This window comes from Saccoglossus kowalevskii, chromosome 4, assembly GCF_978046115.1.
Source record: "Saccoglossus kowalevskii chromosome 4, keSacKowa6.1, whole genome shotgun sequence".
Classification (NCBI taxonomy): Eukaryota; Metazoa; Hemichordata; class Enteropneusta; family Harrimaniidae; genus Saccoglossus; species Saccoglossus kowalevskii.
The window spans coordinates 7,578,667-7,606,221 of NC_140644.1; the positions used below are offsets into that span (position 1 = coordinate 7,578,667).

The following is a 27,555-nucleotide window of genomic DNA, read 5'->3' on the forward strand; positions in this document are numbered from 1 at the left end:
TTTTTTTAAATATTACTATTTTTTTTCATAAATTTATTATTATTTTGCAGGTAGTGTTTTTTTTTTTTTTAAGTTTCGATAATCGCATAAAAACACACAAAATTCGATCAAAGGTATTCTGGATACTCTCTGGATTTTTTGAGTATTATTTAAATGATATAACTGAGAACAGAGAACAATAAATAGCAAATATTTCATAGTGGAATTTTTACTTATTCATTTTGAGATATTTAGTAAACTTTGAAAAAAAATAATCTCATTTTACTGCTGCTATTTACTAATGACAGATTGACATAGGGTAATGCACTTTTGATAAGATATACGTAATAACAAATAAAAAAATAGTAAAGAAATTTTTTACACTGAAAACTTACACTGAATAGTGGAACAACAAGTTTAATAAATAAATTTTCATCTCTCAAGTTACTTTGTTAAAATTATATTTACAATATTTAAATAAGTTTTTGCCATTTATTTGATTTGTAGATTTTTTTTGTTTAGAAACTATGACGATTAAAACTATGACGATCATTAATGTTATGAATTAATTTTTACATCACACCACAGGGAGTTGAACAACCTTATGTATTTTAATAAATTATTAAATAATAAATGTTATATAACTTTTCTTTTACCCCTCCCCCCCCCCCCCTGGCGCGTTTCAACCCTTGGGATATTTTACTATAATAGGGTGTGTCTACATCACTTGTTAAAATTTGCATATAACATTAGATTGTGATAAAGGAAAGAGTGGTATAAACAAAGATCAGTGATTACTTGAAATCGATACCAGGAAGGGGGGTAAAAAAAGTTATATAACATTTTATTATTTAATAATTTATTAAAATACATAAGTTTGTCCAACTCCCTGTGATCACACCATCGAGTCCGAGGCGGGATGCATAGACTGGAATACGCCGAATCCGCTGAATCAGTAATCATTCAAAGCTTGGTGAATGCTGAATCTGCAGCTACCTTCACGCTCGTCGCCTGACCTCAGGTGAATCAGCTGGATTATACACGTGATACAGGTTTGTTTTTAACCGACTGGACTGACCGGAAACAGGTGAGTTGTTTTTATGTTTAATACGGGTAATCGTCATCGTATGCGTATTTACATTCATTATTCAATAAATTCAAAAGGGAATTTTCGATGTGATGCTCAAATATTAGGGCCACTTTTGACTTCACAATTCACGAGCGTTATTTGGATACAGGATATGACACACCCACCACTACACTCCCCATTTACAGTAATAATATTTTTTTTTTTCTACAATTTTATGTTTATTTTATTATTTGATTTGTCTGTATCTACGTTATGACTTCAGCCCAATATCTCGGGTTAGACACTTGTAGTTTGCATGTACATGTATATTGTTGATTGTTTTCGAGACAGCTGCACTGAGATGCCGCCCTCTTACACAATATGAAAATAACCCAGGCTGAAGACAGAGCCAGATCATTGAAGCGTGTGAATGTGAAAAGAAATATGTTTCAACTATCGAGATGGAATATATCGTATCAGTTTCGAACTAGATTTTTTTAATGCCAAACATGTGTCATTTCATCTGGGGGGAAATATTGAGAGTTCCGTATAGCCCCCTCAACCATAACTCTAATCCTTACCCCTGTCTACACAATGCCCGCCCAAATTCAAATTGTATATACCGGTACCCCACTTTGTGTCAGTTATAGTTATTTGGAGGGACATATTGAATTACATTGGGGCTGGACTGTTATGGTTGAAGCAGAGATACATTGCTTGGGGTTTGTAACTACGGTGACATGATACCAAGATCCCGTCACAATCTCGCTCTCGCGTAAGCATTCCAACTCAGAAAAATGCGAATGCGCATGCCCGAGGTAACTAGGATACTGGGATGTCCAGGTGGATCAAAATAGCTGCCCACGATATGACGGATTACGAGAACTATATTTTCTGTACATTTTCGATGTATTACATTTTTCACTATGATAGTGACAAGAAAAGTTTATTTTTTTCATTACAAACCTTGAACATTGATATGCATCATGTCAGAAGGTCATAGCCTCAGTCTCGCTATCTACGAGAAGAGACTTGAATGGGATCTTGACATGATGTCACCATACAGTACTATGCAAGTTGCAAACCCCAAGTAATGTACCTCTGGTTGAAGTTATACTGGAGTGGGGGCCTTTATAAACTCTTTCCATCTAAGTTGCATGTGCAGTGGGACTAAACTACTGAAAAAAAAATGCTTCATTGATTTCTTCAGTAAATATTCAAGTGGTTTGGATGTTAGCTGGTTATTAGCAGTGGTATTTTAATCTGTTTTCTGCTTAAATGATTTGTTGTATGGACTTGGCATTTCCTGGCAACAAGTTTACAGTGACTTGTGCATAATTATGTAGGTAATTATGTTTTTTTTTTCTCTCACACAGTAATATGTCTTATAGATTCAAAGCTTCCAAATATAAGAATGCAACGCCAAAGATTCCAAAGAAAGAGGTAAACTGTGTGTCATATATTATGCTGATATTTTGTCTGTCGTGATAATTGAAATAAATGTCACATGGAATCTTTTTTTACTACATTTATTGAGATCCGAAATACATTTTTTCTGATAAAAAAGCAATAATGTGCTCATTTGATATGTATTTTCAATACGTAAATGTTCTTCATCACTCGAACAATTTAAATTATTTGTCAATAAAAATTGTTACTTACTTGGTCATATCTATTGGTATGCAAATTCCTATGGTTAGTTTGTATATGAAAATTTTACAGAAATATTTTTCCTGATATGAGAAATTGGAATTTTTAGTCATCTACATTTGTACAAATAATGTTCAAAAACCAATTAGTCTAATGATACAGTGAATTTATGTACATTGCAACACTACATAGCTATCCAGAAGTATTAGAAAAATATCAAAATTTATACAAACATTGAAATGTGAACGCAAAATATTGAGGCCAACATTCAGTCATGCTGAAAATCATTAAAATCTGTGCAATTTCAGTCTGTCGGGTACTTTAGTAATTGTCACATGACACCAATAAAGTTTTAAGAATGAGTTTAGACTGCAATAATTTATTATAATGTTTTTGATCATCGTAGGGTTGGATATCTGACATCAGTGTTGGCTCTCCTCAGTCCTGTGGAAATCACATCAAAGCAAGTTGTGCTTTAGTCGCATTTAACATAGAACATGCAGGTGAGTTATCAATAATAATATTAGTAATAAATAGTGATTCATTTTAATACCTCTGTACTTTAATGAGCTTGAGTGCACACAGTTCAGAAAGCAAATATAGAGTACAAAAAGTTGCCATAAAGGTAGGTCAGCAATTAATGATAATGTGTGTTCACTGTATCAGTGATATTTCAAACTAACACATATAGAGGTACAAGTGAATGATGAGGTAGGCATGAAGTGCTGTAATTCAAAGACTGTTATACAGTACTGGGTCTGTATATATGTTTATAATTGCATTATTTAGTTGTGACATGATGTATGAATAGTTTCTGTGTTTGCAATTAACACCATAGTCACTAAGAATGATGTTTATGTTCAATTCTCTGAAATGACATTGGTTAGAGGACTGACATAAATTCAAACGTTGAGGTGTTACTACATGTGTGAAGAACCACACATTCTCAACTCTTGCAGAATGCAGCATATCTTGTCTCATTTCACTACATTCTGAAATTTTTTTCTTATGAATTTATTTATCAGCTGGTGGAAGTTTAGGGATTGTTACAGTCAATGAAGCTGGCAGAAAAGACAGAGGACTTCCATTACTTCATGCACATTCACAATTTGTGACAGATTTTGATTTTTCGCCGTTTGATGATTATTTATTGGCTACATGCTCTCAAGATTGTACAGTGAGTACCAGTCTTATTGTTACCCATGTTATTACACAGAATGCATTTTTGATATTTTATGACAATTTTATAAACTTTCAAAGATAACTGGGAAGCAGGCTCAACCAGCTTCGCTATAGCTATTTCTGCCTCCCAGCCATATTATACATATTTACTTAGACTTTTGTTTGTTTATTTATTTGTTTGTTTATTTATTCATTTGTATATTTATTTATTTATACATGTACATTTATTTTTTTATTTATTTTTATTATTTACTTACTTCTACTGTAACTATTTTCACTTTGTATAATATGAGAAATAATACAACAACAACAAGTCAACATGTTTGATGTTCAGAACAAAACTGAAAATGGATAGTAAAATATCCACACAGGAAGTAAACCAATGTTGACCCCCCCCCCCTCTATACCCTCTTTCACATGGTAGCTGTACCCAAATCTAGTTTGAGTACCTTGAGTAAAAAACAGTCACTAACCACAAAGAAAGCGAGGAGTTTTCGCCTGTGCATGGTAGATGGCCATAGCAAGTATCTACCCATGAGCCTTTGCATTTTTAGCTTGTGTTGTTATCATCGCTTGGAACTCAATTCCCCCAAGTGCACATGTGACGACCCTCCCGCTTTAAACATGCAATGCAATACAGTTAACTTGAATGATGGTTTTGTTGCTTACTTTCTTCAGGTCAAGATTTGGTCACTTCCAGAGGGGGGATTGACAGAGAATATATCAAATCCTGAAACAGTATTTCCACTACAAGAGCGGAAAGTTGAGAATGTGTTGTTCCACCCTGCAGCTGACAATATTTTAGCATCTTCTGTTTATAAAACTGTTAAAATCTGGGACATTGTCCATGAACAGGAGAAGATTGGTGAGTGATGAGTAGTAATGTTTTGATTGGTGAGTGGTGAATAGTAATGTTTTGATTGGTGAGTGATTAGTAGTAATGTTTTGATTGGTAAGTGATTAGTAGTAATGTTTGATTCGTGAGTGGTGAGTAGTAATGTTTTGATTGGTAAGTGATGAGTAGTAATGTTTTGATTCGTGAGTGGTGAGTAGTAATGTTTTGATTGGTGAGTGATTAGTAGTAATGTTTTGATTGGTGAGTGATTAGTAGTAATGTTCTGATTGGTGAGTGATTAGTAGTAATGTTTTGATTGGTGAGTGATTAGTAGCAATGTTCTGATTGGTGAGTGGTGAGTAGTAATGTTTTGATTCGTGAGTGATGAGTAGTAATGTTTTGATTCGTGAGTGATGAGTAGTAATGTTTTGATTGGTGAGTGATTAGTAGTAATGTTTTAATTGGTGAGTAGTAATGTTTAAATTGGTGAGTGATGAGTTTTTATATTTTAATTGGTGAGTGGTAATGTTTAGATTGGTGAGTGATGAGTAGTAATGTTTTGATTGGTGAGTGGAAATGTTTAGTTTGGTGAGTGATGAGTTGTTATGTTTTAATTGGTGAGCAGTAATGTTTAGTTTGGTGAGTGATGAGTAGTAATGTTTTGATTGGTGAGTAGTAATGTTTAGTTTGGTGAGTGATGAGTAGTATGTTTTAATTGGTGAGTAGTAATGTTTAGTTTGGTGAGTGATGAGTAGTAATGTTTAGTTTGGTGAGTGATGAGTAGTAATGTTTAGATTGGTGAGTGATGAGTAGTAATGTTTTGATTGGTGAGTGGAAATGTTTAGTTTGGTGAGTGATGAGTAGTAATGTTTTGATTGTTGAGTAGTAATGTTTAGTTTGGTGAGTGATGAGTACCGTAGTAATGTTTTGATTGGTGAGTAGTAATGTTTAGTTTGGTGAGTGATGAGTAGTAATGTTTAGTTTGGTGAGTGATTGGTAGTAATGTTTTGATTGGTGAGTGGTGAGTAGTAATATTTTGATTGGTGAGTGATGAGTAGTTATGTTTTAATTGGTGAGTAGTAATGTTTAGATTGGTGAGTGATTGGTAGTAATGTTTTGATTGTTGAGTAGTAATGTTTAGTTTGGTGAGTGATGAGTAGTAATGTTTTGATTGTTGAGTAGTAATGTTTAGTTTGGTGAGTGATGAGTAGTAATGTTTTGATTGATGAGTGGTGAGTAATGATGTTTTGATTGATGAGTAGTAATGTTTAGTTTGGTGAATGATTAGTAGTTATGTTTTGATTGGTGAATAGTAATGTTTTGATTGGTGAGTGATGAATAGTAATGTTTTGATTGGTGAGTGATGAGTAGTTATGTTTTAATTGGTGAGTAGTAATGTTTAGATTGGTGAGTGATTGGTAGTAATGTTTTGATTGTTGAGTAGTAATGTTTAGTTTGGTGAGTGATGAGTAGTAATGTTTTGATTGTTGAGTAGTAATGTTTAGTTTGGTGAGTGATGAGTAGTAATGTTTTGATTGATGAGTGGTGAGTAATGATGTTTTGATTGATGAGTGATGAGTAGTAATGTTTAGTTTGGTGAATGATTAGTAGTTATGTTTTGATTGGTGAATAGTAATGTTTTGATTGGTGATTGATGAGTAGTAATGTTTTGATTGTTGAGTAGTAATGTTTAGTTTGGTGAGTGATGAGTAGTAATGTTTTGATTGATGGGTGATGAGTAGTGATGTTTTGATTGATGAGTGATGAGTAGTAATGTTTAGTTTGGTGAATGATTAGTAGTTATGTTTTGATTGGTGAGTAGTAATGTTTTGATTGGTAAGAGATTGGTAGTAATGTTTTGATTGATGAGTGATGAGTAGTAATGTTTGGATTGGTGAGTGATGAGTAGTAATGTTTTGATTGATGACTAGTAATGTTTAGTTTGGTGAGTGATGAGTAGTAATGTTTTGATTGTTGAGTAGTAATGTTTAGTTTGATGAGTGATGAGTAGTAATGTTTTGATTGATGAGTGATGAGTAGTGATGTTTTGATTGATGAGTGATGAGTAGTAATGTTTAGTTTGGTGAATGATTAGTAGTTATGTTTTGATTGGTGAGTAGTAATGTTTTGATTGGTAAGAGATTGGTAGTAATGTTTTGATTGATGAGTGATGAGTAGTAATGTTTTGATTGGTGAGTGATGAGTAGTAATGTTTTGATTGATGAGTAGTAATGTTTAGTTTGGTGAGTGATGAGTAGTAATGTTTTGATTGGTGAGTGATGAGTAGTAATGTTTTGATTGATGAGTGATGAGTAGTAATGTTTAGTTTGGTGAATGATTAGTAGTTATGTTTTGATTGGTGAATAGTAATGTTTTGATTGGTAAGAGATTGGTAGTAATGATTTGATTGGTGAGTGATGAGTAGTAATGTTTTGATTGTTGAGTAGTAATGTTTAGTTTGATGAGTGATGAGTAGTAATGTTTTGATTGATGAGTGATGAGTAGTGATGTTTTGATTGATGAGTGATGAGTAGTAATGTTTAGTTTGGTGAATGATTAGTAGTTATGTTTTGATTGGTGAGTAGTAATGTTTTGATTGGTAAGAGATTGGTAGTAATGTTTTGATTGATGAGTGATGAGTAGTAATGTTTTGATTGGTGAGTGATGAGTAGTAATGTTTTGATTGATGAGTAGTAATGTTTAGTTTGGTGAGTGATGAGTAGTAATGTTTTGATTGGTGAGTGATGAGTAGTAATGTTTTGATTGATGAGTGATGAGTAGTAATGTTTAGTTTGGTGAATGATTAGTAGTTATGTTTTGATTGGTGAATAGTAATGTTTTGATTGGTAAGAGATTGGTAGTAATGTTTTGATTGATGAGTGATGAGCAGTAATGTTTTGATCGGTGAGTAATTAATAGTAATGTTTTGCTCATAATCTAATATGTGCATCTGTTTACCTAAAATGTAAATGTTTTATCTAAAATTGCAGTCAAATGCTCAAAGATTTTCGATGAACATTTCAACCAAGGAGCAATTAATATTTTTTTTGAATAATTAAAATGTATCTAATCTTTGTGTGTTCAGTATTGGAAGGAGCTACAAATCAGTTACAGGGGTTGTCATGGAAACAAGATGGCTCCCTCTTAGCAACGACCTGTAAAGATAAGAAAATTAGAATATTTGATCCAAGAGCCAAAACAGTAATTGCAGTGAGTATGGGAACTACATGGTTCGTTGCTATAGTTCAATAATCACCAAATAGTACGTAATTCATCAATGAATGCGTTCACATTATTTGCTTCTTTTATTTCAGGAAGCAAGTAGTCATGGCAACATGAAAGATTCCAGAGTTTGCTGGATGGGCAATAAAGATATGGTGATGTCGACCGGGTTTAGCACGGTATGTGAAACCAATAAAACTTTACTGAGACAAGAAATGCAAATCATAAACAAAGCATATATTTTATAGATGTAACATTGCAACTTATTTTTATCGCGATGTGTATTATCTAGATGCGTGAGAGACAGTATTATCTGTGGGATATACGAAATATAGGTCAAAGGTTATCATCACAATCACTTGACTCATCTACAGGGTAAGTAATAATATTAATTGTTTTACTGATATAGATAATATGTAGTACAGAGAAGACACTCGGTATCATTTTCTTTATGTGTTAGTTGATATGATGGCTGTAATGCCTTCATGTGGCCCATAATTATTTCTTTTTTTTTATAAATCTGTACTGTCACTATATATATATTAACAAGATGCAAATTACAACTTTTTATGATTTATGGACAAAAAAAAAGCTTCACAACTATGGCCGAGAACTCTGGAATGCATTTTAGGGTCAAAAATACAAAAATGGGATAACTGTGGAAGACTGTTCAAAGATGGCCAGTTGACGCTTGCCTGTCAAGAAATTGAAGTGCCAGTCTGTGATCGATGACCAACACTCTCCAAATACTCACACAAACATCATGGCCACAAGTGTATGCATAGACAACCTCTCATTGGTAGTCCTGAAGCTATGTATAACCTAGTATCTTTAGTGTACCTTTGATGCTGTCTTGCCATGCCATCATAAAATGTTCCAAAGAATAACGTAAAATGCAGGTGTGCAAAATTTCAGATTCAACGCGATTTCAATTGAGATGAATTTAATTCCAATTTTGACGATTAAGTTTATTTCATGGTAACAGAGGTTTTGCCATTCACACATTCCCATGATATTTTGTTTTATTGAAAAAACAACATAAATAAACAAGTGACTGTATGCCAGTCTAGTGAAAATCAGTGATTTCTGTTTTTATTCTAGTACACTGATGCCTTTCTATGATCCTGATACAAACATGATATTCCTGGCAGGAAAGGTGAGATTTATTCTGATAATTGCATCTATATTTGTTTTTAGCTCAGCTGTCATTGTAGATGACAGAGTGCAGCAGTTCATATAGGTGATTGTCAGCAATTGCATTTTCAACTTCTTTTTAAAAACTACCAGCTCAGTTGCTTCGACACATGTACTTGGTATGTCAGATTTGTTCATTTTGTGACAATATCTTTAATTATCTATTTTTGACAAATATTTTTGTCATTTTTGGTAAAAAATGCTGTTTTTGACTTTTTCTTGAAAACTACCAGCTCAATTGCTTTGATACTTGTTACCTTGGATGGACCGCTGTCAGATTTGTCTATTTCTTGGCTATATTTTCTCTATTTTTAGCAAATATTTTTGGTAATTGGGAAAAAATTATATTTTTGACTTCTTCTTGAAAACTACCTTCTCAATTCTTTAGATACTTGGTATGCACTGGTAGATACCTTGGGTGGACCACTGTTGTATTTGTTCATTTCATGATGATACCTTCAATTCTCTATTTTTGGTGAATATTTTTGTCATTTTTGTAAAAATGCTATTTTGACTTCCTCTTGATCACTACCAACACAATTGCTTTGATATTTGAGGTGTACATTATTTTGTGAACAGTTTGTTCGTGACTTGGCTATCACAATGTTCTTGTAGGACAGCGTAGCTATTGACCGCCAGGTCGCTTGTTTATAAAATTATTTGGTTAAAATTATGTACAATATTTTCGATCCATAGCAGCTGTGATGATTGTGGATTGATTAGTTGAGTCATGAAATTTAAATTTGAAAAACTCATTGTGAAAAATATACACTAGAGGACCATTCTCATCACCCAATAAATGGATATAAAAACAAAGTTATTGAAGGAAATGAACTCTGAGGGCATATTGATGAAATATATTTTTTATATTACAGGGCGATACAACAATAAAGCTCCTGGAATTAACTGAGAAAAGCCCTTATTTGACAGAAGGTAGGAATTTTTTTATGTAATTTCTCAATATTTCGTTACAGAACTGTAATATAAGAGAAGAAAATGTTGATCTTACTTATGTCATTTCGCAACACTTTATATATGGATGTCTGTGACTATTCTCCATCATTGACTTCTTTCTTTAACGTCAATTTACAATCCATTCTTTTTTTCTCTTTCCTCTCCATCATTATTTCCCTCTCAGTCTTTTTTTTTATACTGTATACACTCTTATCTTATGTATATGCTTCTTCCACAAATTCTCATTCATTCCCTCGCCTTTCCCCGACAGGGCTTCTTTCATTCATGGTTCTTATTCCATCGGCAATAAACATCCCCCTCCGTCCCTAATCTATGTCTCACCTCCATCCTCTTCTCAAGTTTGTTTGATGCATTTCTTGAATTCCTAGTCTCTATTAATATATAAAGTCATCTGTGATTGGCTGTTGTGTCACACATTGACTGTTTTACTTTTCTGTTTAAGTGTCTGTGTATATGGGGGATATGCAACAGAAAGGCATTGCCACAGTTCCCAAGAGAGCATTGAACATCATGACCTGTGAAGTGAATAGATTATTACAACTTACCCAGAATGCAATAATTCCAGTGTCCTATGTAGTGCCAAGAAAGGTGAGGACAATCAAATAACTGTCAAACTCAAGACACAAACACAAAACTGTAAATGTCACCATGGCAACTAGTTAGTATTCAAAGAATACAAAAGATAAGATTCATATCATATTTTGTAAAATTGTGAAATGTCACTAATAGAAATGCTGAATACCCAGGATGGTCATCTGTTTGATTGTAGAATTTTTTTTAGTAAAATTACTTGTTTCCAAATTTCTTATAATGTAATTTTGAATGGTGATAATGAAAATATTGTTTTCTATTTTGAATTCATCAGACACATCGTGATTTTCATGCAGATCTGTATCCTGATACTTTATGTGGAGATCCTGCCATGACAGCTGATAACTGGTTGGCTGGAGATAATCATCAGGTATGAATCAAATGTACCATGTACTGCCAATAACAATCTTGTCTGGCGTGGACTTTAAGTTTTGATTCCTACACTTTAGATTGACAGCAATATAGCTTACATGACATGGGCTTGCAGTAAATTACCTTTGACTGTTGATTAGCTATAATGCATCAAACGTTTCTCAGTCAGCTTATTTGGGTTATACAGTCTTTGCTGGTGATATTTGAGTCATCTTTGACTTCTTAAAAGGTGGTTGTATTCCCAAGAAATGCTGGCAAACGGAAGAAAACAATCCCTGTAACAGTAAACACTACCATGCCTGTGTTTAAGTCACCTTCCAGACATAATTAGTATTTTAGTTCAGATGTGCATAGTTGAGTTGCACGATGGCATTGGATTATCAGTAACACACACCAACCCACATGGCCAATGAAGACCATTGTTAGTACGACTTTAAACCATTCCCATCTCTATTATTACTATTACTGCAAATGCGCAGGCAGGAATTGTTTCTTATATGGGAAACAAAAATGCAAGCAGCAAACATTAGTTTCCAACTACATGTATATTAGAAAATACAAAGGAATAACAAGCGAACCCATCAAGTTTTCTGCTGGGACATAAAGTTGTTAACATCATCATGCGGATGTCAACCTACTTTTTTAAGCAGTAGGATATAGCTGAGGAGTGTCAGTAAACTGATAACTAATTAAGGAAACCTATATAGCTACTCAGTAAACACTCTGACAATGATAATGCTGATACCATGCTTCTGACATGCTTAGTGTTCATGGAAGTTTTGGTTGATTTTGTATTATTAATTTTGCACAAGAAGAGGTCTCCTTTGCATATACTAGACAAATACATTTAACTAGTTCTTCGCTAAATTGTGTTTAATTATTGTTTTCATATTCAGGTATCCAAGGTTAGCTTGCAGCCTACTAGTAATTCTAAAGTTCTTCCTCCAAAGAGAAACAGAGCTGTGAATGTAGATATTGTTGCTAGGAAACTGGAAAAGACGAGTATCTCTGAAGAAAAGAATACAACAATTGAAAATAAGCCAAGTGTTAGCAGAAAGGTAACTAATGCTCTGGGAAGTCATTGCAATGCTACTTACAAGATGTTGTCTGATTGGCTATCCAGCCCTAACAACTGACATTCAGATCAATCATAGAGCAGTTTGTTTGTTGCTAGACGCACCAAATTCTGCCTTGTATATATGCTTTGACTAAGAAAGAAGGAAATTATTTTATTTTCTGTTCTTTTTCAAATATGCGTATTTACATTTCTAGTTGAAATAGCGATTCTCACTATAACAAATTGAGCAATTTACAAAAGTTGTTGCTTTAGCAACCTAATTTGCCAAATCCATAACATTTATTTTTTGTTTCAGCCAAATCTTAAGCCAAAACCTAGTCCAAACCAAATTACGCCGATAGAAAATGAGGCTGAACAAGAGGCTGCAAATAACACTTATGGGGCTGCAATTTGCCATGAATCAGAGGCTGTAAATACTGAAATAGAAACAAAGACTACTGCTGCTGCCATAGAAACTGAGGCTGAAATGAGAAATGAGGAACCTTCTTCATTGGAAATTACCCAGAATGCAATTGACCCAGTAGAACGTTTAGAAAATGTTACATCCATTCCAGCAGAGGAGGAGATGGCCGAGGAGGCTTCAAATAAAGAAGAGAGCATTCCACATGGTTCAGCAGTGGCTAACATGTTTGCAGGGGTCACTTCTTCCAAGTTTCGTCACATTCAGGGGGTCACACAGCACAGAAATACACACATTTACAATATCAGAAATTTGAGCACAAGCACATTTGGTGAGTGTGATGGTTTCCATGCCAACAAAGATTTTGCTGCCATTCCAATTGCTGGCCCAGGTGGATTGATCGCTATATTGAATGTGAGTAATGTCTATGAATAATTTATGTGAACTTTGATTAATAACTGTTTTTGGTATTAAAAAAGTTATTTTTTTGTTTAGAACATCGCATAATTGTAATAGTGCCACAAGATTATCAAGCTTTCCACATGACTGTAGAAGAATTGGCTTACTGTTCACATGACTAGAAGTGTGTGGTTTACTTTCCCTATGACAAGAATTGTTGGTTTACTTTCCCTATGAATACAAGTGTGTGGTTCACTTTTCATGTGGATGGAAGTGTGTGGTTTACTTCCCATGTGACTAAAAATGTATGGTTTATTTCTCACATGGCTAGAAGTGTATGGTTTACTTTCCGTATCACTAGAAGTGTATGGTTTACTTTCCGTATCACTAGAAGTGTATGGTTTACTTTCAGTATCACTAGAAGTGTATGGTTTACTTTCCGTATCACTAGAAGTGTATGGTTTACTTTCAGTATCACTAGAAGTGTATGGTTTACTTTCAGTATCACTAGAAGTGTGTGATTTACTTCCCACATGACTAGAAGTGTGTGGTTTACTCCCCATATGACAAATGTTGGTTTACTTTCCATATGACGAGTGTGTGGTTCACTTTCCATATGGATAGAAGTGTGTGGTTTACCTCCCACATGAGTGGGAGTGTGTAGTTTACTTTCCAATGACAACAAGTGTGTGGTTTACCTTCCACATGAATGGTTGTATGTTGTTTGCAAGAATAGGAACACAATTGTAGAGTTTGTGATTACAAGTATGCACTCGATCTCCATGTGAATACAAGTGTGTATTTTTAGTTCTGCCGTTGACTTAGTGTACAAAGTGGAGCTGTTCATATTATCGATTGTCTGTCTGTGTCAACTTTACTTTTTGACTTCTTCTTGTAAAGTTTGCTTACTTTGATACTTGGTATAAATCTTCAATTCTTTAATTTAGATGAATATTTTTGGTAAAAAGTAATTTTCTTGACTTTTTGTTAAAATCAGCAAGTCTAATTGCTTAGATATTATACATATATGTACTACAGGTAGACCTCTCTATGATTTGTTATTTTTCTTAAAATACCTTCAAATCTCTAATTTTGATGAATATTTTTGCTATTTTCAACTCAATTTTAAATCTCAATTGCTTTGATATTTTACATGTTGACACCTTGAGTAAACTTTAGTCAGATTTTTTATATAGTACCTTAAATTTTTGAATATTACATTATATGATCACAGGTAGATAAGCCTGGTAAACTTCCGGATACTGGTGTATATGTGATCCAGAATGGCAACACAGTCATGGACTTTAAGTGGGATCCATTTGATACTAGAAGAATGGCAGTCGCCTGTGACGATGCTGTTATAAGAATATGGATGATCCCAGAGGGAGGACTGACAGAGACTCTCACACAACCAGAATTTATACTCAAGGGTAAGTTTTCAGGGAAAGGGGCTCTTATCAGTAATTTACATAGGGAGGGCTGACAGAGACAGTAATAGACCTAGAATTTTTTCTCAAGGGTAAGTTTTCAGGGAAAGGGGCTCTCATCAGTAAGAACAAATTCCAGAGGGAGGGCTGACAGAGATTGTAATAGAACTAGAATTTATTCTCAAGGGTGAGTTGTTAAGGACTGGGGATCTTATCAGTAAGAAAATTCCCAGAGGGAGGACTGACAGACTCTCACATAACCAGAATTTATACTCAAGGGTAAGTTTTCAGGGAAAGGGGCTCTCATCAGTAAGAACAAATTCCAGAGGGAGGGCTGACAGAGACTGTAATAGAACTAGAATTTATTCTCAAGGGCGAGTTGTTAAGGACTGGGGATCTTATCAGTAAGAACATTCCCAGAGGGAGGACTAACAGACTCTCACACAACAAGAATTTATACTCAAGGGTAAGTTTTCAGGGAAAGGGGTTTTCACCAGTAAGAATATTGCCAGACGGAAGATTGACTGTTACAGAACCAGAATATGCTTTCAAGGTCAAATGTATCAGAGTTAGGGAATAGTACTTCCAGCGGGAAGTCTAATAATGCTGTAATATAACCAGGATGCACTGTTATATTGGGCACAAACAAGATTCATACATTTAACTTGCAACTTGCAAAAAACAAACAGGGACTATGTCATTGACAAAGACTTGTTATTCACTAAGCTAAATTGTATTCTTTTTATGTGACAGGACATGAAGAGAAAATATATTTTCTTTTATTCCATCCACTTGTCAGTGATTTACTGCTGTCTGCATCCTATGACATGTCGGTTAGGATCTGGGATTTGGATTTCTATGAAGAAAAAATAACATTACATGGACATCAAGACCAAGTAAGCATGCAGATTTTTTCATTCAATAAGTTTTAATAATTTTTTCTCTGTCATTATCAATTTTTGTTTCAAAACTTAATCCTGTCTATTTCAACCAAAAAAGTTGAATACATTGTGATGCAGTGGATAACAAATCCCTAATTAATATCATATTTTGTTTTCATTGGATGAAAATTATTATGGATATGAGAAATAATTATGGAAATTTGTTAAATACTTGCACCTAAATTTTGGTTGGCCATCATGGCTGACCAAAATGTCAAAGGTCATACTAAATTTAACTGAGACTATATGAATGAACGAGAAGCTTCAATAATGAAGAACTAATTGAAAAAAGTAATGGTCATGTCATTTTCTAATCTAATCTAATCTAATCTAATCTAATCTAATCTAATCTAATCTAATCTAATCTAATCTAATCTAATCCACTCTATATAATCTAATCTAATCTAATCTTGATTAAATCCACATAAGTGTGTTAACATTTTTCTAATTCTGAGAATTAAATTTTTTTTGTAGATATTTGGAGCATCATGGAGTCCAGATGGTGTGTATGTGGCTACTGTAAGTAAAGATAAGATGATCCGGATCTATGAGCCCAGGAAGGCTGTTCTACCAATCAGGGAAGGACCTGGACTAGAAGGAAGTCGAGGAGCTAGAATTGTTTATGCGTGTAATGGACAATATCTTATAGTACTTGGTTTTGATAAGTAAGTTTGGATCTTTTAAAAAAGGACATCACTTATTCTTCTCCTGTATGTTTCTGATATCTGGACTCCTATGAAATGTTTACTGTTGTCAAATTTCGTGATTTTCCCTAACTGACAAAAATATATCTCTCACAAAATTGAACTGACATGCACCAGACCAAGACACCAGGCTGAGGCACCAGACCAAGACACCAGATTTTCATTAAGTTTTCTATACAATATACTAGTATATGTAAGACTGACAGAGGCTAATGATACTTGTTACAATAGATACAACCTCCGATTATTCATTTTGATCATTCTACATCATTTCTGCTATAGCATTGTCATGGCAATTATTGTTCTACTCTTCTATTTCTTTTCAGACAAAGCAGCAGAAAGATTAGTGTGCACAATGTCGATGATTTGACTGCACCAGTTGCCATGGTAACATTGGACGTCTCCCCAGCAACACTGATACCATACTATGATGATGATACAAGTGTTCTTTTTTGTACTGGAAAGGCAAGTACAGTATTTACTCTATTAGGAGCACATCCCTGATTGAAGGGTATATAAACCCAAAAATGCATTATTCGTATACTGAATCATTAATGCTATGATAATAGAGAAAAAACGGTATCTCATAATATGGTTTTAGTTCCATCAAAACATGACAAAGACTTGTGGTTGTTTTGTGAACAACTATTGCATTGAAAGTTGACAAACTAAAATGGTCTTGTTAAATGAAAATTGGATTGATCAATTTTGCTGATTATTATGTTTTCTTTCCTTACTTTTTATTAGTAACCTAATGCTTTACAATATTTTATTGATCTTGTTCAGGGTGATAGGATAGTGCAAGCATATGAAGTCATATCACATGCACCATATTTGGTGGAGTTGTCAGAGTTCAGATGTACAGACCCACACCAGGTGATAATTTCACATAGATCTATTTAATTTGTCAGTGTATAGTGGTAGCCATTGTTTTCCATCATGTAAATGTGTCTGTCTGTTTGTTTGTCTGTCTGTCGATTTAATCTATTTAATTTTTCTTTCTTTATTCATTCATTCATTCGTTCATGAATTCATTCATTCACTCACTCACTCACTCACTCACTCACTCACTCACTCACTCACTCACTCACCCATACTTACATTGCTATATGTCCTGAGGACTTCATTGGATTAATTTTTTAATATAGTTGAATTAACTATTAAGGTCAGTATTTGGGAAAGGTATGGTACAATTATATTAATATTAATATACCTTCCCCCGATACTAAACCTAAGCTACGCAAAACATATTAATAATAGAATGAACTATATATAATATAAATTATGTTTTCCGAGGACGATGAAAAAGGTCCTCGGAAGGTGTGTTTGTCTTCGGAAGTTGGTATATATGTGTATTTTGGTCCTCAGAACATGTAGCAATGCAAGTACACTCATTCATTCATTCCAATTATTTATTCATTTGATTATTTATTTTGCAGGCAATGTCTTTCTTACCTAAGATAACATGTGATGTAAAAAAAGTGGAAGTTGCAAGGGCTCTAAGATTGTCCAAAACAACAATAGAACCTATAGTGTTTACAGTACCAAGAGTTAAAGTAAGTTGCAGCTAGTGGTAGTATTGTTAACACAGTCTGTCTGTCCACCCGTCTGTCTGTGTGGCAAATTTGTAAATGTGCTATCTCAAAATTCAGTGATCAGAATCAGATGAAATAGCAGTCATGTACTATGGGGCAATTATCTTATTGGGTTTGGGTATGGATGAGTTTAGTTGGTGGGTAAGAGTTAAAATAGGGTCAGGAGTGGCAACAGGTGAGAAATGGAGGTATGATAATGGTGAGAGTAGGATGGGTCAGTGTGCAAATAAGGATGGGATAATTCGAGAAATGAGGATTGGATAAGGGATAAAGTAGGGTTGGGTCAGTGTGCAAATAGGGATGGGATAATGTGAGAAATGAGGATGGGATAAGGAATAAAGTAGGGATGGGTCAGTGTGCAAATAAGGATGGGATAATTTGAGAAATGACGATGGGATAAAGAATAAAGTAGGGATGAGTCAGTGTGCAAATAGGGATGGGATAATTTGAGAAATGAGGATGGGATAAGGAATAAAGTAGGGATGGGTCAGTGTGCAAATAGGGATGAGATAATTTGAGAAATGAGGATGGGATAAGGAATAAAGTAGGGATGGGTCAGTGTGCAAATGGGGATGAGATAATTTGAGAAATGAGGATGGGATAAGGAATAAAGTAGGGATGGGTCAGTGTGCAAATAGGGATGGGATAATGTGAGAAATGAGGATGGGATAAGGAATAAAGTAGGGATGGGTCAGTGTGCAAATAAGGATGGGATAATTTGAGAAATGAGGATGGGATAAGGGATAAAGTAGGGTTGGGTCAGTGTGCAAATAGGGATGGGATAATGTGAGAAATGAGGATGGGATAAGGAATAAAGTAGGGATAGGTCAGTGTGCAAATAGGGATGGGATAATGTGAGAAATGAGGGTGGGATAAGGGATAAAGTAGGGATGGGTCAGTGTGCAAATAGGGATGGGATAATGTGAGAAATGAGGATGGGATAAGGAATAAAGTAGGGATGGGTCAGTGTGCAAATAGGGATGGGATAATGTGAGAAATGAGGATGGGATAAGGAATAAAGTAGGGATGGGTCAGTGTGCAAATAGGGATGGGATAACGTGAGAAATGAGGATGGGATAAGGAATAAAGTAGGGATGGGTCAGTGTGCAAATAGGGATGGGATAAGGGAGATAATAGGAACAGGGTCAATGTGAAAATAGAGATGGGATAAGGGAGATAATAGGAACAGAGTCAGTGTGAAAATAGGGATGGGATAAGGGAGACAGTGGGTATGGGATAAGGGAGAGTAGGAACGGGGTCATTTTGAAAATAGGGATGGGATAAGGGAGATGTGGGTATAAGATAAGGGAGATGTAGGAACAGGGTCAGTGTGAAAATAGGTATGGGATGAGGGAGATGTGGGTATTAGATAAGGGAGATGTAGGAACAGGGTCAGTGTGAAAATGGGAATGGGATAAGGGAGAGAGTGGGTATAGGATAAGGGGAAGGAGTGGGTAGAAGATAAGGAAGAGAATGGGTATAGGATAAGGGAGAGAGTGGGTATATGATAAGAGAGAGAGTAGGTCGAGGATAAGGGAGAGAGTGGGTATAGGATAAGGGAGAGAGTGGGTATAGGATAAAGGAGAGAGTGGGTATAGGATAAGGGAGAGAGTGGGTATAGGATAAGGGAGAGAGTAGGTATAGGATAAGGGAGAGTGGGTATAGGATAAGGGAGAGAGTAGGTATAGGATAAGGCAGAAAGTAGGTACAGGATAAGGGAGAGAGTGGGTATAGAATAAGAGAGAGAGAGTAGGTATAGGATAAAGAAGAAAAAGGGTATAGGATAAGGGAGAGAGTGGGTATAGGATAAGGGAGAGAGTAGGTATAGGATAAGGCAGAAAGTAGGTATAGGATAAGGGAGAGAGTGGGTATAGGATAAGGGAGAGAGTAGGTATAGCATAAGGGAGAGTAGGTATAGGATAAGGGAGAGAGTGGGTATAGGATAAGGCAGAAAGTAGGTATAGGATAAGGGAGAGAGTAGGTATAGGATAAGGGAGAGAGTAGGTATAGGATAAGGCAGAAAGTAGGTATAGGATAAGGGAGAGAGTGGGTATAGGATAAAGGAGAGAGTAGGTATAGGATAAGGGAGAGAGTGGGTATAGGATAAGGCAGAAAGTAGGTATAGGATAAGGGAGAGAGTGGGTATAGGATAAGGGAGAGAGTGGGTATAGGATAAGGGAGAAAGTAGGTATAGGATAAGGGAGAGAGTGGGTATAGGATAAGGGAGAAAGTAGGTATAGGATAAGGGAGAGAGTGGGTATAGGATAAGGGAGAGAGTAGGTATAGGATAAGGGAGAGAGTGGGTAGAGGATAAGGGAGAGAGTAGGTATAGGATAAGGGAGAGAGTGGGTAGAGGATAAGGGAGAGAGTGGGTATAGGATAAGGGAGAGAGTAGGTCGAGGATAAATGAGAGAATGGGTTTAGGATAATATAGGTCTGTCGTCTGATTTGAAGCTCAAAATTTAACAATTAGTTTCATGATTTCTTATATTTTTGTTTTCAGATGGAATATTTTCAAGATGATCTATATCCTGATGCCAAGGTTACCTGGCAACCAGTCATGAACAGTTGTGAATGGTTATGTGGAGAAAATAAACAACCAGCATTGATTAGTTTGAAACCAGAAGGAATGAAACCATGTATGTAACTTAAAAAATACATCCCACAATTTTTGTGTGAAAACTCTTGCATATATTTTCTGTATTTTTTTACAGCTTCTTTCTATATTTCTATTAGATGAAGTTGTAAACAGGAACTCATGTAATGACTGTTGTGTGTGTATGTACATCAATGACTGTATCCCGAGATGCCTAAAACAATCGCATTCAAACTTTACACATACAGCTTGAGATACTTATGCATATGTATTCAATAACTTAGATCTTGTCTTTGACAGTGAGTGAAGCACCTAAAGCAGTGCCAGCACCCAAGAAATATGAAAGTTACAATGAATTAGAATATAAATCTGATGACCAGAAAAAACAAGAGGTAAGAAATGGTTCAAATACCGCAATCAGTTTTAGTAACAGACCATCACTTTGCAATATCCCTATGTCTGGATCAAGCATCATTAGTTTGTATCCATCCATCAATTTGTTATTTAATTTAGATTCTCATTGTGCAAGGTTGTAATAGTTATGCTATGTTATTCAACTTGGTGTGAACATTGCACATGATGGTTTGATACATGTAACTTGATTCAAAATGGCTGACTGGTGGCCATGTTGGATTTATTTTCATATATTCTATAAACGAATGTCTTCAACCATGCTTTGACTGATTTTGTTAACACGCTGAATACTCTCCCAACATTTAATTATAATTTATAATCTCTGTCTATGATTGACACAATTGGTAAAAAATGGATGGAAGCTAGGTCACTAACAATGACTTGATTTAATAAAAATTTATAATTTGTTGTTACAAAAGTATTGTTTGCGTTCTAGTTACTTGATGCAATGCACGTAAAGCTTGCTGCCAGAGAAGATGAACCTCTACCACAGGATCTCATGGAAGGAGTGGAAGATGATGAATGGGTAAGCTGAATATGACATCATCATATTTGCATATATCAAAGAATGTGAAGAATAATCAGTAGCCGTATGCTGCAACCTCTGCACAGCTCACAAAAATTACAGTACGACCATTCTCAAGAGTATGAAAATTCACTTTTAGAATAAACATTTTCATCATAGTAATTTACATATTTTGACCATTGATATTTGAACATTTTTTTATTTCTAGGATGACTATTGAATGCTGAAAGATTATTGATGCACACATTATTATCTACCAAGATCTCAAGACTGGCACCAATCATAGTGGTCAACATCAAAAATGTTGATTGTTATTTATTTCCTCCACTGACTGTAGGCTGACATATGTTAACGGGACTCTCCTTTCTTCACTCCAAATTATAATGAACCCAAATAATAATGGTCTATTTTGCTGAAAGTTGAAGTTTTTTGAAAGATATGAGATGTCTAAGTCATTCATGACAACAGGAAGATGTTGTCGTGGAAATCTAGATGATAGACATCTTATTAGTATGAATTGATAACTCCTCCTTCAAGCTGATTTAGTCAGTTTGTTATTTATTTTATGGGTATACTATATCTCAGGTTTTTGTTAAACTGGACAGTGTTTTATTTTAAAATTGGTTGGTTGGTCTATAGCAATGGCATCTATTAAAACCTAAATCTGTAGCATAATAGTACATGCCTTAAAACATAATTCCTAGTTATATACTACATGTTTTTGTCAACTTTTCTAAACACTGCATATTATTGTGATGTTTTGCATTTGGCAATAGGCAATACACTAATGGTAACACAGTAATGCCTGTCTGTATTAAAATTATTTTATTTAACAGAGGTGTGCTGTGTGTATTCATATGAACAGTGAAAAGTCCATGTCCATGAACAACACATGTTTGGTTTAATCTATTCACCACCAGTTCCCTCTTTTCATAACAAATTCACAAAATAGTCCTTCAGAAGGTTGGGACAAAAATAGCCAATTTTTTTGATTAAAACATAAAAATTGACTTAAGTTTTGTCTGTTGGCTCCAAAATTAGGGTTTGTTTCCAGAAATATTGAAGAACACTAAAAGAAAGTGCATTTGGGCAAGAAAGTCTGGTGGTGAAACGGCTAGCAGAAGTGTAGTTTATAGAGAATCAACATGAACTACCGGTAACACAGTGTGTTTGGTTCAGACAGGTTTTACTGTGTATGCATCAACCATTCACTTCAAAGAATAAACAAATTATGAACATTTCACCATTTTAGTCTGAATTTTTACCAAATATGGGATTCTATTTGAATAATAGACTGCAAATAAATTTAGATGAAAATCTCATTAAAACCCCTAACATCCTTGGTTTAAGTAGATTTTAATCCTTTCTGCAACTTCTCCATACCATTTTAAGCAACTAATAAATTCATGTTGACAAAGACATGTATATGATGTTTCTGTAATATGTATATCCTTATATGGTCACAGTGGAGATTGATCTATAAAAGCTATACTCCCGAAAATATGTACTTTATTGAATATGTGCAAAAATATTGAAATTTAATTATTGACATTTTTTTCTTTTTCATTTCAGTATCGTAGAAATTTGTAATTTTCCTCGTTTGATTTGTTTCATGTTATATTCGAAAAATATATGTGCTTAAGTTCATATAATGACATTGTGATTTCAATGAAGCTCACTTACTGTGTAATTTCTATTCAAAACATAAATTGGTACAAAGTGGAATCTCAAGCAATCACAGTCAGACATATTTATCAAATATATTTTTAAATGACATTATTGGTATGCACAACATTTGTAACTTTTTTAAAGTTAGGCCAATAAAAAACGATTTTGCTTCTTTACCCGGGGAACTTGATAAATGTTGCTGATTATTCAATACCACAACAACAAGATATATGCTCAGTGTTTATCATTATTAAATAATACATTACTGTTGATTTGAGTTCACATAACATGATCCTCTGAATCAGAAAACAAACATTTCCCAATTTCTCTATCATACAGGTTGTGCGCTTTCTTGGTGGAATGTCTGCACTGAAAACTTGTGATTTAGGTGTCATTCGATTCTCAGGAATGTTTGGCCGATTTCATGGTATTTACATTGCCAATGCTGCTGCTCATAATTATGTAATTTGATTTCATTCAAAATGTCAGACAGGTAGCCATTTAATTATTTTTTCATGTTTTCTGTTTTTCAGATGCACTTTCAAAAATTTGTTTGAACTGTGTTCAAATATCAAACATAATGGAATTTATGTGCACAGCATATCTTTTTGACTCCCATGTGCGAAGCACAAAATGGGAGTCTTTGCAGTTAGTGTGTCTGTATGTGTGTATGTGTGTGTGTATGTGTGTCCGACTGTTCCACTGCTATCTCAAGAACCATACATCGGTTTTTGATGAAACTTGGTGCATAGATGCTCTGGGCCAATGCGCTGATTTGATTAGGTTTTGGTAAAAATCCATGCTCGTTAATTACCTAATTTGCATGATAATTAGCTAATTTTTAGCTGTTCTATGACTGTTCCACTGATATCTAAAGAACCACTCATTGGATTTTGATGAAACTTGGTACATAGATGCGCTGAACATGTGCACAGATTTGATTAATTTTTGGTAAAAATCCGTGCATATTAATTACCTAATTTGCATGATAATTAGCTATTTTTTAGTGGTTCCATGACTGTTCCACTGATATCTAAACAACCACTCATTGGATTTTGATGAAACTTGGTACATAGATGCTCTGAACTAATGCTAGGTTTTGATTAGTTTTTGGTAATAATCCGTGGATACTAATTACCTAATTTGCATAATGATTAGTCAATTTTCAGCTTTTCCACGGGTATCTCAAGTACTAATCATCACATTTCAATGAAACTTGGTACATAGATGTCATACGACACTGCACAGACCTGATAGTTTTTATGGTAATATCAGTACATATTAATTACCTAATTTGCATAATTAATTAATTTTCAGCATTTGATATAAGTAGTTAGCATTACATTTCAATGAAACTTGGTACTTACATACCCAAGGACTATGCAGAGATTGATTGTTTTCGATAAATATTTGTGCATATTAATCACCTAATTTGCATAATTAGTTAATTTTCAGCTTTTCCACGGGTATCTCAAGTACTAATCATTGCATTTCAATGAAACTTGGTACATAGATCCTTTAGGACTATGCAGAGACCTGATTAGTTTTAGGGTAAATAATTGTGCATATTAATTACCTAATTTGCATAATTAATTTTCAGCTTTTCTACTGATATCTAAAGTACTAATCATCACATTTCAATGAATCTAGAATTATGCAGACCCAATTAGTTTCCGGTAAATATTTGTGCATATTAATCACCTAATTTGCATAATTAACCAACTTTCGCACTGATATCTCAGGTACTATACATCACATATCAATGAATGTACATGGATGCTGTAGGACAATAGACAGACCTGAATAATTGTGGGTTAAAATCTGTACATATTAATTACCTAATTTGCATAATTAACCAATTTTAAGCTTTCACACTGATATCTAAAGTACCGTAAAAAACTCCAAAATTTCGACCGGTTTTAAATATCTGGTGTTAGAAATGTGACGTGTTTTTAGAGTCAAAATTAAGGTGCATTTTCGGATGGTCGAATTTTTCAGAATAGAAATCAGCAAAAAAAATGGGGTTGATAGACAGTGTGCTTCATTAGTTTTTAAAAAATGCAATGTCCGTCAATTGACGTAAACTTCCTCATGTTTCACGGTAAAAGCGAAGGTCGTGGCCGAGTTGTAACTCAAAATCTAAACAAAGTCATCAATCAGTGAGTATTATGACAAGCAAAACAAAACATCAAGACGCGGAGAAGAGGTCAGCACAAAACTAATAGGTCAAAAGACAAAGCTGTCTCGCACTACCTAGGAAAACTTGCGAATGTTCGAAGTACAGGTACCCATTGGACAAAAGATACATGGAAGTTTAGCAAACGATCTCCCCGACCCAGTGCAATGTATCCGGTTAGAATCAAAGCTCACATGTCCCTTATTTGAGGGACCAAATTCTGCCGTAAATTCGCCCTTGGATTAAAAAATAAAATGGGATTTAAGAAAATAAAATGGGACTTTTAAGGTGTATTTTGGCGTCATTTTTCGGACATTTCAATCAATCGTAGTCATTGACGTTTGTCTATTCAAGAGTACACTGTATGATTTTTATCGTGACTAGCTAGCTGTGGAATCATAGCCCTATGTTGCCGACCGCATTATTTAAGTGACTGACTCTGGCCGGCCCATATGTTCGACGTACAACTACAAAATTAAAAAAAAGACGTCCAAATGAAATTGTTAGGGCGAAATTCGATTGTAGGTCGCACCAAAGAGCTACGGAACTGCAGCTACGTGACTAGCGTGAGCGGGTAAGCTTCCTTTCGAGAATGAGCTGTTATCACTGTGAACAATGTTAAATTATTCTTCAGATGACCAGTTTATTTTTTAAAAACAACTAATTTTTTTATTTAAAAAAAATCATGCCGTTTTCGCATCAAAATCCAAGCCAAAATATCGTACTACAACATCAATCTCTTCCGCATTGCGTTCAATAACATTAACATATTTAAATAAGCTATGGTAATTTGAACACGTTGGCATCATCCAGCTTTTTGATTGGTTAATTAGCGATTTGACCTATTTGACCTAAGAGAACATGGCGGATATCCTACAGCATCAAACCTTTATACGAGACCGGAATCATTCGCTTACCATGAAACTAAGTTGACTTTTATTTGTATTTCATAACCATTCAACAAATTTATTTTGTGTACATTATTATAATCACTACTGAGTACAGTAATAATCAACAATTCAGAAACGCAGCATGCCGAGATTTTTGTGTTCGTTTTTATTTGAAACTTCGTTTATTTAGAATATATTTTCGTTACCAATAAAATAAAAATCTCTCAGTCAATCAGAAACCCGGATTCATGCCTTTGAGGAAGGTCCCGTTTGAACGCTCACATCGGTTTTTTTTTCGTCTGGGGGAAAACTAAAACTGGTCGCAATTTTCGAATAAGAATGAGTCGGCAATTTTTAGTGGAGTCGAAAATTTGGAGGTAAATAAAACACCGAAACCCGGCAAATAAATAGGTGGTCGAATTTTTAGAGGAGTCGAAATTTTGGAGTTTTCACGGTACTAATTATTCCATTTCAATGAAACTTAGTACAAAGATGCTCTAGGACAATGTACAAACCTAATTAGTTTGGGGTAAAAATCTGTTCATATTAATTCCCTAATAAGCATAATAATTCATAATTTTTTGGTTCTAATCACATTTCAATTAAACTTGGAGACATAGATTTTCTGTTACATTGCGCAGACTTCATTAGTTTTACACTCAAATCTGGTCATATTAATTTTCTGATTTGCATAATTAGTTTTCAGCTAAGTAATTTCGAATTATATTTAATGTGTCTCCAATACTCTCAGCACATGGGAGTTCTTTCTAAGCTTTCTTTGATTATTTATTGTCGACTTCTGTATGAGTTGTTTGGACGCAGTTTGAAAACAGTGACTTTCAGATTGACCTCTGTGCGTGTATGCGTCCGGGCCTATATCTCAGACATGCCTGGACCAAATACATTCAAACTTCACACTTACATCATACATAATATTATTATACATATGCACATCGATTTGTTTTACGATCATCAAAATCGAGCATTTCTCACCTGTTTACAGATAGATTTTGTTCAAACGTGGTACATTGATGCACATCATTTTGTTTTTCAAATCATGGAAAGTTGGGTGGTCAGCCAAGTAGTCATGGGAAGTTGGGTGGTCAGCAAAGTAGTCACAGGAAGTTGGGTGGTAAGCAAAGTAGTCACAAGAAGTTGGGTAGTCAACCAAGTAGTCCTGGAAAGTTGGAATGTTGCGTGGTCAGCCGAGTAGTCGTGGAAAGTTGGAAATTTGGGTGGTCAGCCAAGTAATCATGGGAAGTTGGAAAGTTGGGTGGTCGGCAAAGTAGTCTTGGGAAGTTGGAAAGTTGGGTGGTCGGCAAAGTAGTCATGGGAAGTTGGAAAGTTGGGTGGTCAGCCAAGTAATCATGGGAAGTTGGGTAGTCGGCAAAGTAGTGTTGGGAAGTTTGAAATTTGGGTGGTCAGCAAAGTAGTCATGGAAAGTTTGAAATTTTGGTGGTCGGCCAAGTAATCATGGGAAGTTGGAAAGTTGGGTGGTCGGCAAAGTAGTCTTGGGAAGTTGGAAATTTGGGTGGTCATCAAAGTAGTCATGGAAAGTTGAAAAATATTGAAAGAAAATAAAGATGGATAGTTGGGTATGTTTCCAATGTGGACAGCCAACTAATCACGGGCATGTATTAAACTGGAATTACTGAAAAAATACACTACAAAA

At 34.8% G+C, this 27,555-nt stretch overlaps 1 protein-coding gene across 2 annotated transcripts; it reads left to right on the forward strand.

The window, feature by feature from the left end:
- The first annotated feature begins 990 nt into the window (after positions 1–990).
- On the forward strand, positions 991–23,087 carry LOC102800807 (coronin-7-like). 2 transcript variants are annotated; one of them, XM_085497696.1, is made up of 24 exons: positions 991–1,066; positions 2,425–2,491; positions 3,105–3,201; positions 3,724–3,875; positions 4,559–4,745; positions 7,801–7,925; positions 8,030–8,116; positions 8,230–8,312; positions 9,039–9,093; positions 10,007–10,064; positions 10,549–10,694; positions 10,972–11,067; positions 11,966–12,127; positions 12,443–12,961; positions 14,181–14,376; positions 15,127–15,269; positions 15,789–15,979; positions 16,345–16,483; positions 16,805–16,894; positions 17,458–17,574; positions 20,117–20,252; positions 20,510–20,601; positions 21,060–21,149; positions 21,358–23,087. In XM_085497696.1, exons 2-24 carry the CDS (start codon positions 2,429–2,431, stop codon positions 21,367–21,369), a joined length of 3,036 nt encoding a protein of 1,011 aa, XP_085353822.1. In that variant the 5' UTR covers positions 991–1,066; positions 2,425–2,428; the 3' UTR covers positions 21,370–23,087. The 2 variants fall into 2 exon arrangements, with proteins under 2 accessions (XP_085353822.1, XP_085353823.1); XM_085497697.1 differs by lacking the exon at positions 991–1,066 and adding an exon at positions 1,171–1,253.
- Positions 23,088–27,555: the final 4,468 nt, after the last annotated feature.

Bases quoted from the DNA above. Each gene is read 5' to 3' on its own strand.
- LOC102800807 (XM_085497696.1), top strand. From the start codon at position 2,429: ATGTCTTATAGATTCAAAGCTTCCAAATATAAGAATGCAACGCCAAAG. The intron at 8,313-9,038 runs GTAAGTAATAAT...TTTTTATTCTAG, and splicing joins TCACTTGACTCATCTACAGG to TACACTGATGCCTTTCTATG. The intron at 15,980-16,344 runs GTAAGTTTGGAT...ATTTCTTTTCAG, and splicing joins ATAGTACTTGGTTTTGATAA to ACAAAGCAGCAGAAAGATTA.